We start from the raw sequence: 10,876 nt of genomic DNA, 5'->3' as shown, positions 1-10,876 counted from the left end.
CTGAAATAAAATTAATAAAATCCATACAGACATATTATGAAACAACAATAGCCTAATAAAAAACAATAATGAAAATGACAAAAGCACACAACAAAATTAATAAAACGCTCAATCATACTAGAATAACAGCAATATCCATTATGCTCATAAGCAGCAGATAGTGATTGTAGTATTCGACCACAAGAGGTTATTTTACCATGCTGTCCCTCCGAAAACTTCCTGAACGGTTGTAAATAAATCTGTTTTATAAAGCGAGATATGCTGCACCTCCTCTGACCAACACTGCTCATAATAAAGCTGATTGTGCTTGTTTGTTGAGTTTGTCTCTGAGCACTTCATGTCCAAACTCGCCTCTGTCCTCAGGCAATAACACTTCTTCCCATCCTTATGGTTTCTTCAACAGGCACATGTTTGACTACTTAAAGTTTTGTGTGTCATGAGTTAAACCACGGATGACATGGAATAAAAATCTGATGGCCTTGATGTTTGGAGAAAAGGTTGGATACAACTCTGACAGAACTGATCAAATATTTAATGTGTAATGCACTTTGAACTAAACTGTATTATTTTCATGCACTGGTCAATTCTGAGATTTGGATCTAGTTTGCTTCCATGATGTCTTTTTTCAGACTGGTGGAAAGAAATCAGAAATACACATTTAAGTGGTTATTTGTATTTCACTTCATCTGTTTGTGTCTGTGTTTCAGTTAACGCATATCTTTAAAGGCTGTTGTTTTTTCTTCTTCTCATCTTTAGCAGCACAACATGCACCAAACTTTTATTCATATATTCTGAAAGAGAGGGGACTGTTTATATTATATCACTCACTTGGTCTATACAACATCTTATTCCTATAATCAGTGCTTTTTTCTGGCTTTTGACAATATATTCTGATTTATGAAGTGATAAAAAGCTAATTTTGCCTGGATTTATTCAATGTTCACATTTACGTTCTGGAGTTGTATGCAAATTAGTGCATGTTTAATTAGATAATGTGTATGCAAACATAATATTTCAGGAAACTTATATTAATAATAATTATAATAATAATTATATTAATAATTGTCAATGTTATACACTGCTGTTTTGCCTCAAAGTGAAAAAAAAACTATTTAAAGAGATTTCAAGAAAGAATTCAACAAAGCCTTTTTTTCTATAAATCATAGCTTACTTGGACACAAAAAAATGTTTGCTATTTGAAGAGTAGCTCTTAATTATATGACTTTGGTGCCCATTTGACCACAACTCTAAGAAAAGCTACACAAAACACCCAGTTGTGAGCATGTTTACACACGGATCCAGTTTCAAGGTCGGTTTGTCGATCTTACGGTATGTGGATAGATTCAGACAGCAGTTCTCCACTGTACCGTGCTTAGTTTTCAGTTTTGATGTGCATGAGAAGTATTTTCGCAGCGACTGTTGCGTGCCGTTCTCGCGCACACGCACGCGCGTTCTCAGTGACGTCACTGCGGTTTGTGTATAAAAGCGCGGGAATGGGCGGGCTAACCGACATAGCGTTTGTGAGAGAAACTAACAATGGTGCAACTTTCTAAAACTGGAGCGAGAGACACGCTCAAAGCTGGCCATCCTCCCGCAGGTTTGGACCTTTAGTTACATGTGGTGCTTTTAAAGTCGTTTATACTCTTCTAATGTTGATTTCTTGGTTTGTTTGCGCTGTTTTAATAGTTTAAACTTTTTTTTTTTGTTTTTTTTTTTTGCTGCTGCAGCGGTTCAGTTTTATTGATCGTAATGCACGTGTTATGTGTTTTATTAATTAATAAGTGTTGATTACTGTGCATGTGTAGCTCAGGCAGTGAGAGGAGAACAAACATTCAGCCCTTGTTTTCTTTCTAGGTGCCACAGGATGTGAGTTCAGTAGACTTTACTTTCAGTTTCTGCTTCTGTCGGGGTTTAAATCGGTTTACTGTTCAGCGAACTTTCCTGAGTGTCCCACCACAACAAATAACTACTTTAAAACTACTCAGTTTCCTGTTTAGAAAGCGTTCAAATTATCAGCGTTAAAATGATCAGGGATTTTTATCATTAAAGACTTAATGCAGTTGTTTGCAGTCACTAAAAAAAAAAATACACTTGTTCAAAGCATTGTTTTTTTTTTTTTTTCGTTTTAATTTTAAACCTTTAGTAACTTTCGTATTTTTTTATTTTTTTTATATGGTTGTAATGTTTATTTTGATTGATTAGACATGAGAAATGTTGGTATCTATCATCTAATTTCAGGTAGCAAAAACTGTATGCGTATTAAGTTATGAGTAGTTTATTTATTTTAAATGGTTAATATTTTAATGGATCTTGTGCATCAACGCTTTGTTGAATTTAAAGGTATAAGTTAGTTCACCCAGAAATGAAAATTGACTCACCCTCGAGTTGTTCCACACCTTTATTCTTCTGTTGGACAAAAAAAGAGTTGTTTTTAACAATGTGGTTAACTAAACAGTTGCTGGCAGATTAACTTCCATAACATGGGGAAAAAAATACTATAGAAGTCAGTGGGGATGCAACTTGAGAGTAAGTAAATAATGAAAATGTATTTTGTGACAACTCCCCCTTAAAGCAAGAGTAAATATAGTGATGTTCAAGTGTATAATATAAGGTCAAAGGTGATCACCTGTGCTGGTTTGAATGTGGGCTCACACCCTCAATGTGTTACGCAAACATCCTCCGTTATGAGAAACTGCAGTTTAGTCACATGACGGTTTTGCACAATGTTCTGGGCTACTTGAATCTTTACAAGTGCAAACACTGAACACTCCCCTTATTATGCTCCAGTGGAGTACTGCCTTCACTCTCTTTATCAGACTGATGTGAGCGGACGGACCGTTTTATTGAGCGCACATTTGCACGCTGCTCTCCCTCAGGCCTCAACAGAGCTGCCAAATATTCAGAACAACAGGGCCAGCGGACTGAGATGATGATAGTGGACATCTACAGGGCTCCAGTCAAAACACACTCACAGACCGGACTAGGTTTGTGAGGTTGGACGCGTATAAGGAAAAAAAAACAATTGACCCTTTGCTGCTCGGAGCATCCTATACAGGATGGGAGTGAACTGGTTAAAATGAGTGCAGAGTTGTAGGAAAAAGTGCATACGTCGACTAGAACGAAGTGTTAAACTGCAAAGCGTTGTTAAAAAAAAAAAACATTAGTTCAAGTAAATTATTTGCAATTATCACAAGTACATTTTATGGAGTTATTTACAACTACGTAGTCTCTTTATTAAAAAAAAAAAGCAAATTTTTAATCTGTAGTTTTATGCATGTGTAAATTCATTAAGAAAAAATAAATAAAATATTTGGCATGTAATAGCCTGTGCTGATCAAGAATGGAACTAATAACATTTAATGCGTTCACATTTCTGTAACCTGTTTTCCAAAGGTTTTATACTGAAATTGTGTGAACTTGTGTTTTAGTGAAAGCTGGAGGGAAAAGAGTGGTAAAGAAGAGTGGTGATGATAACGCCAATGTGGAGAAGGAGACCAAGAAAGTGGATAAAGCCAGGTAGAGTATCTTCTGACCCATCTGGACTCTTCACAGCACGTGACACGCATGGTGTAGATGCTAAACTATCTTTCATATCCTGCAGATTAGTTTGAATTGAATTCAGATGTTTTTAAATGCCTCTTCCCTTCTCGTTCAGTCGCTCTGCCTTGAGATGGAATGCAGTGGTTTACTTAAACTGCTGACAGTTCGTTCGTATCACGAACTGATGATGGCCATTTAAAAAAAAAAAAAAAAAAAAAAAAAAAAAAAAATTTGGAATGCATTCTAGTCTGCAACAAAATATCAAAAGTGATTTAAATGCAAAGTTTTAATTTATTTGAATTTAAGTGTTTTTTTTTTAGTATTCCTGCATATCTTAAAAAGTGGTGATGCAGAAACATGTCGCTAAAAATGCTTCATTGCTTTGCATGAACTCAGTGAATCATGCCACTACATACTGGAAGTGATGTACATCTTTTTTTTTTTTTTTTTTTTTTAATTTTTATTAAATGTTGCATTCTAGCTTGCACCAAAATATCAAGTCATTACAAAGTTGATGTGTTTTTTATATATATATATATATATATATATATATATATATATATATATATATATATATATATATATATAATATGTGTGTATGTATATATTTATTTTTTTTTATCAATGTTGGTTTTAGACGTACCGCAGAAATCTAGTGATGAAGTAGAGACGTTGCTAAAAATGCTTCAGCACTTGAAATCAAGCATGAAATCCATGAACCATTCAATTGCATGTTTACAGTTAATCATTGTAATTTTTTTCCTTTTTTGGGGGGGGGGTTGCATTCTAGTCCACAACAAAATAAAACTGGTTTAAATTCAATGTTGATGCATTCTTGTTCATTAAGTGGTTTTAAAAAGTGAAAAGCGGAAACATGAACTTCAGCACTTTGCATGAAATCAGTGAATCATGCAGTGGATGTAGTGTTTCATACTAATCTTTGTTGTCCAGGTCCCTGCCGACCCCTTCCAGAATGCAGCACTTGAGTCTTCTCCTGGCTGGTCCGCTTGAGAAGGTTTGTTGCACTGTAATAAGATATTAATTGCATTGAATCTTCCTTAGCAGAGAATGCAGTCCCTTAGTGCATTGCCGTTTGGATTCTGCTTTAAATTAAATTTATGCATTTAGCAGATGCTTTTATCCAAAGCGACTTACAGTGCATTCAGGCTATCAATTTTTACCTATCATGTGTTCCCGGGGATCGAACCCCCAACCTTGCGCTCATTAACGCAATGCTCTACCACTTGAGCTACAGGAACACTAGTTTCTGCTTTAGAAGGCAGAGAGTGATTAAAATGTAAAGTGAGTTTATGGCAATACTGTAGGTGTCATAACCAGATATAAATGCAGCTTCTGTAGTTTGAAACGGCTTCACAGCTGCTGTGCTCTTGTGGTGGTGGTCTTCTCTCCTCTGCTCTTTTTAACTGGAGTGAGAGTGGAAAATAGGACATGTATCATTAATTCAGTTGAGTTTAGTCCAACTAGGATTATTTTTGGAGCTCGTCAACCCTCTACAGTGATCTGTGAGTCTGGATTTCACCTGCAAGTGTCTGAGACCTGAAACCAGTGCCTATCAACTAGTTTGGCTACAGAGTGGCAGAAGCATGTGTTAAACACCTTTTTGTTTTTTACTTAATCAGTTTTGTTTAATTTTAAATTTGGTTTTTTTATTTTAAATTATATTTATAATTAAATGCTTTATTTGTGTGTGTGTTTTTTTTTTTTTTTTTTTTTTTTTTTTTAAGTTGTATCAGTACTATTTGTTGTCATTTACTTCTAATTATATTTGTATTTCATTGTTTCGTTTTTTTATTTGACTTATTTCAATTTAATTTATTATTTGATTTTTTTTTATGGCTATTTTTTTTTTTTTTTGGCATTATTTTTTTTTGTTTTATTTATTTTTTTTTTTATTTATTTTTATTATATTTTTTATATTTTAAAGCTTAGGTTTTACCATGAAATTAGTCACTAAAGCCTGCATGGTGTTACAAATAAACATCTGGAGATTGATTGAATCATTTGATAGTCACACATATTAAAGGGATTGTTTTATTTATGTGTTGTATTTGTTATCTCTTGCAGCTGGGTCATGATTTTCCTGAGACTCCCGTTTCTGTGCGCCACAGCAGAGTCAGACCGAGTGTGGAGAAACCTCACGTCCCTCGCCTCTCCATCTGCATTCAACAGCCACGCAAATTTTGAGCCAAAATAGCTTTCGCTGCTGAGCTTCTGACAACATGACATGCGAGAGACAACCAGGATGTGTTTTTGTAGGTGAATCATGGATGTGACTTGCTAGTAGACTTGTTACAAAGTTACTGTAATGTGACCTCTGATCAGCTTGCTTGTTGTAGCTTTGCAGCTTCGAAGGTATTTCTTCATGAATAGTTTGTGCTTGAGCTGTGTGGAAGATTAATTAACCCAGTGTGAATTAAAGCTGTGCTGTTGAAAATGTTCAGACTGCTGCTTGACTGACATGAACAAATGTTAATATGCTTGGCACTTAATTGTGTAGCATGAATATGCATAGAGTTTCTGAACTTTGTTTTTCATAATCAATGAAACAAACAGTTTTTTTTTTTTTTTTTTTTTTTTTCTATTCTCACAAAAGAAGACTTTCATACCAGTAACATTAACTTTTCCAGCAAATGAAATATTTGTTGTAGTTTCATTTCAGGACCGTTAGGTGGCGGTAGAATCCACTTAACAGAACCAAGACAGAAATTTGGGTCTTTGCTTTTGTGTGAAAGTTTTTTTTTTTTTTTTTTTTTTTTTTTTTTTTTAATACTTCCTAAACATGCATAATTAAAATAACAAATATCATTCAATTTAACTGAAACTAAATTAAACCAAGTGCTGCAGTAAATCAAACTTTAGATGTCATTTAAAATCAGTATGCTTGTTCATGTAAGAAAGTGTTTGTACTATATAAAGCAATATATCAGATTTGAACAAAGGCTAAAAGCTCTGGTCAGGCTCAGACATTTACAATTTGTTTATTTTAGGGAATTTACACTAAATAATGCATATTCATAAAGAACTAAAGATACTCTCATTGAGGAATTGACTGTAAACTTACACAAAGAGGATAAAGGAATAGTTTTCCCAAAAATCAAAATGTGCTGACCCTCGAGTCATCAGTTTGTTTCTTCATCAGATTTGGAGAAATATAGCATTCCATTTTCTCAGCAATGGATGCTCTGCAGTGAATGGGTGCCGTCAGAAGGAGAGTCCAAACAGCTGATAACATCACAATAATCCACAAGTAATCCACACCACTCCAGTCCATCAGTTAATGTCTTGAGCCAAAAGATGTGTGTTTGTAAGAAACAAATCCATCAACACGTTTTAAACTTCAAACGTTTCTTTCTGACTAAAATATCCCATAAGGGTCCTTAATCCATAATAACGCTTTCTTCAGTGAAAAAGTAAACTGGTCTGAAGCAGGAGAGAAATCTGCACAGATCAAGTACTGTTTACACGCAGCTTTTGTCTCCTCCAGATGTTAACTGATGGACTGGAGTGCTGTGGGTTATAGTGATGTTTTTATCAGATGTTTGGACTCTCATTCTGACGGCACCCATTCACTGCAGAGCATCCATTGCTGAGACAGTGATGCAATGCTACATTTCTTGAAATCTGATGAAGAAACAAACTCATCTACATCTTGGATGGCTGAGTAAATATTCAGCAAATTTTCAGTTTTGTCTGAACTATTCCTTTAATACATATTTGATGGGAAATGTTACAGTACTGTATACTGTAATGACGCTTTTACTCTTGATGTGCTTTAATCTTCGCTGATGTTTCTCATAAAGCATGAGTTTATGGCTTTGTCTAATGTGTCATTTCTCAAGGATGGCAGGCCAAAGTCTGGTCGTGACATGAATCGCTCTGTTAAGAAATGCTGTGTGGTGGATTTGAGCTGTCAGTGTGAGGAGGGCTGGAGGAAGTGTGTTGTATATTTAGGCATCTAACGCAGACAGCACAAAAGAGCCCCTATTGAGTGTGTGAACGGGCCAAATGCCAATAATGAGAGCGTGTTTGAGTCTCAAACATACTGGAAGAATAAAGACAAGAAGGGAGGATCATAAACACTATCCATTCAAGTTTGGACATGCTTGACTGAATTTGTTGCTCATAATCACAAAAACTTTTGATCTGAAGGTTTCTGGTAAGATGCCTAAAATTAGTTTGTTGAGAAATATATAAATGTTGTCTATGAATGCATTGCACAATTATTGTTATGACACTTAAGCATGTTCCACCTAAAAACAAACAAAAATGTATATACATACAATAGGAACTTGCTGGGAATAAAGGAAATTACATTAAGTACTCTAAATATGGTCATAAAAATAGGCTATAAAAAGACAGTTAAGGGTTAAGATTTGAAAATAAGGTTACTTTAAGATAACAATTAAATTAAACTTAAAAAACAAATTAATGCACACACAATTAGGCGTCATTTTCTTTCTGCAAAACATAAAATAAAAAATATATTAATAAAAATATCAAATTTTCTTTTGATTTTGTAATAAAATATCCAGATGTTTTTCTGAGATTTGTCTATTTTCTCTTTTTCTTTATTTCTTGTTCTTTGCAAATAAATGAAATAAATACCTCTACACTCTTAAAGATTAAAAAATAAAGGTTCTTTATTGGCATCAATGGTTCTGTGAAGAACCTTGAACATCCATGGAACCTTTCAAATGCAGAAGAGGAGGTTCTTTATAGTCAAAAAAATGTTCTTAAGATTTTAAAAAATGGTCTTCAGAATGGTTCTGTTAGGAACTGTTCACTGAAAGGCTCTTTTGAGAACCAAAAATGATTATTTTATGGGATCACTGAAAAAAACACACTTTCCAAAGCTTTACTTTTAAGAGTGTATGCCTTGTTCCATTCTTGATTTGAGCTTATATGGATTCAGGCTGGTTTTTTGATATCAGATGTAATGCAAACGATCCACGTTGACCTGTATGTGGATTAGAGATGCACACACACATTCCCAGCGTGCATAGGGATTAAAGGCAATGCCTAGCGCGAGGCTTAGAAATAACCCACAAATGAATCCAGACACTGATTCTAATGCTGATATGTTTTCACATCACAGCTTGTTTTGCATTCATGTATTTTTATGAAGCATATTCCAATCTCATCCCAATCTCCCCAGTGAGCCGCTTTCTAACAAAAGTGCATTTTTTTACAGCTTTTTTTTTTTTTTAATAATCACGTAAGTACCTGGGTTACCCTATGCTGAGTTTCCAATATTCAAAAAATCCAGCTACAGCATGAAACCTGTACTTATGAAGCATCTTCATCTTTTCCGAGTGATCGTCTATGTCAAGAATGGAATTGGAATAACGTGCCAGTCTAATGAAATGAGTCAGAAAAGAGATGCCGAAAAACACTGCTGGATATTACTACAAATTCATGTCGCACTGAAAATAGAAAGCCAAGTTGTACTGCATTGAGGAATTCAGTATTTTATGCACATTTTGGCAAATGTATGAATTTACTGCATGCATAGAAAAATGCATATACTGTAAATTTTGCAGTATGAATAGTATGCTATTGCAAACATTGATGTACTGAAGCAGAAGATTTGGCCTTTTAGTTTACACTATAATTTTCTACTTTTAAAGTGGAAAGCATGTACCCAGCTAACAAAAATATATTCTAAGGACATTTTGCAGTACATTATGAAAACAGTATTTCTGAATGATCTCTGAACATTCAAAATGTCCAGTTTTTGAAATGATTTAAAAATGTTTGGTTATGCGAACAATAAGGGAACATTCCATTTGATCATTTTGCAAGCATTATGAGAGTGTTACATTTGAATGTTCTCTGAACATTCTGAAATTAGTAACATATAAAAAATATCAGACAAATGTCCAGCTAAATGTTTCAGAAAAAAAATGCTTTCTATGAACAATGAATAAATAATGGTTTAGTGCTAACATCATAAGAGACCAGATAACTTTGAACAAATGTTATCATTGTTACTGGAAGAATGTTGATAGAACGTTTTGAGCACGTTCCCTGTTAGCTGATGATAGTCTCAAAGCTAAAAGACATGGACTGAAAGCCACAAACTCTCATTTTGATTTCATGGGCCCTTTAATGTGATCTAACCATGTGTTTAACATCTTTCAGAACTCTTAGATGTGTGCCTCTTTAACGTTACGTATTACACAAGCAGCGTTTGTTAGGAGAAGCCTTCATGTGGGAACTCCACCACATCACAAATCATCTCAGTCGGCAGCTGTTGAGCAGAGCAGCACAGCAGCTAATTCACATTCACCGACACAGAAACGACTATCAGACCTGGACCAGAGCCACTGGATGCCCACAGCAGGGTGTGTGTGTGTGTGTGTGTGTGTGTGTGTGTGTGTTGTTGGTTGGTTATAGATTACAGCATGATTATCACATACACACTGCATGCTGTAGGAATTACTCAGACTCGATAAATGTCTGCTTTACAATAGGTTGTCAGAGCCGGTACAAAAAGTCTTTTCAGTAATGTAAATAAAGATTAATGGAGTACATGTAACAAGAAAGTACTATTGCAGCACTTCATTTTTACCTACTTCAACTTAAAAACTGAAGTTCAGTCAGTGCATTACTTTTTTAAGTATAATAAGTTATTTCAACAAGTGACTTAAAAATGTAGTTGTATCTTGTATAACTTAAATTAAAAATGAAGTTGATATCAGGTAAAATAATTTGATAAGTAATGGAAAAACATATATAGAATTTTTTACAGTGTAATGTCATTAATTATTTTTTAAATTTGCTAGCAGTTTCTGAGAATATCCTACATACAACATTTCTTTTTTTCCAGCATATAAGGTATTTCCTGAAACATTACATAATATTACTGATCAAAGGTTAAAATGACCCCTATAGACATTTGTGCTTAATGTGTACATATTTCATTTTATTAAAATGCTTTGCACAACAGAATGTTTTCTGAAATAAAAAGCTGTTGTTAACTCCACCGTTCACGTTCAAACGCTGGGAACAGTGAGAATTTTAATATATGTATATATATATATATATATATATATATATATATATATATATATATATTATATATATAAATATATATATTATTTTGGAAAGAAATTGATGGTTTTATTCAGCAAGGATGCATTGAACTGATCAAAAGCGACATTAAATACATTTAATATTACATTCAATATTCAAATTTCAGATAAATGCTGTTCTCTTGAACTTTAAAGAATCCTGATTTTTTTTTTTTGTTTTTAGACACAACTGATCATTTCCAACATTGATTATAATCAGAACTGTTTCTTGAGCAGAAAAT

The 10,876-nt window shown here is 34.0% G+C and overlaps 1 protein-coding gene and 1 pseudogene across 1 annotated transcript; one reads left to right on the top strand and one right to left on the bottom strand.

Annotated features, from left to right (window-relative positions):
* Positions 1 to 1,305, bottom strand: part of LOC109083852 — a 15,959-nt pseudogene extending 14,654 nt beyond the window's left edge.
* Positions 1,306 to 1,443: 138 nt separating this feature from the next.
* On the top strand, positions 1,444 to 5,997 carry LOC109083851 (death-associated protein-like 1-B). The gene is made up of 4 exons (XM_042731900.1): positions 1,444 to 1,597; positions 3,429 to 3,516; positions 4,492 to 4,555; positions 5,626 to 5,997. Exons 1-4 carry the CDS (start codon positions 1,537 to 1,539, stop codon positions 5,743 to 5,745), a joined length of 333 nt encoding a protein of 110 aa, XP_042587834.1. The 5' UTR covers positions 1,444 to 1,536; the 3' UTR covers positions 5,746 to 5,997.
* The last annotated feature ends 4,879 nt before the right edge of the window (positions 5,998 to 10,876 follow it).

Source organism: Cyprinus carpio, chromosome B9, assembly GCF_018340385.1.
Source record: "Cyprinus carpio isolate SPL01 chromosome B9, ASM1834038v1, whole genome shotgun sequence".
Classification (NCBI taxonomy): domain Eukaryota; kingdom Metazoa; phylum Chordata; class Actinopteri; order Cypriniformes; family Cyprinidae; genus Cyprinus; species Cyprinus carpio.
Note: the sequence above shows the minus strand (reverse complement) of the source record. Positions and strands in the feature narration are given on the sequence as shown.

Coding starts and splice junctions, on each gene's coding strand:
- LOC109083851 (XM_042731900.1), top strand. CDS start 1,537: ATGGTGCAACTTTCTAAAACTGGAGCGAGAGACACGCTCAAAGCTGGC. Junction 3,517..4,491: donor AAGAAAGTGGATAAAGCCAG/GTAGAGTATCTT, acceptor TTTGTTGTCCAG/GTCCCTGCCGACCCCTTCCA. Junction 4,556..5,625: donor TGGCTGGTCCGCTTGAGAAG/GTTTGTTGCACT, acceptor TATCTCTTGCAG/CTGGGTCATGATTTTCCTGA.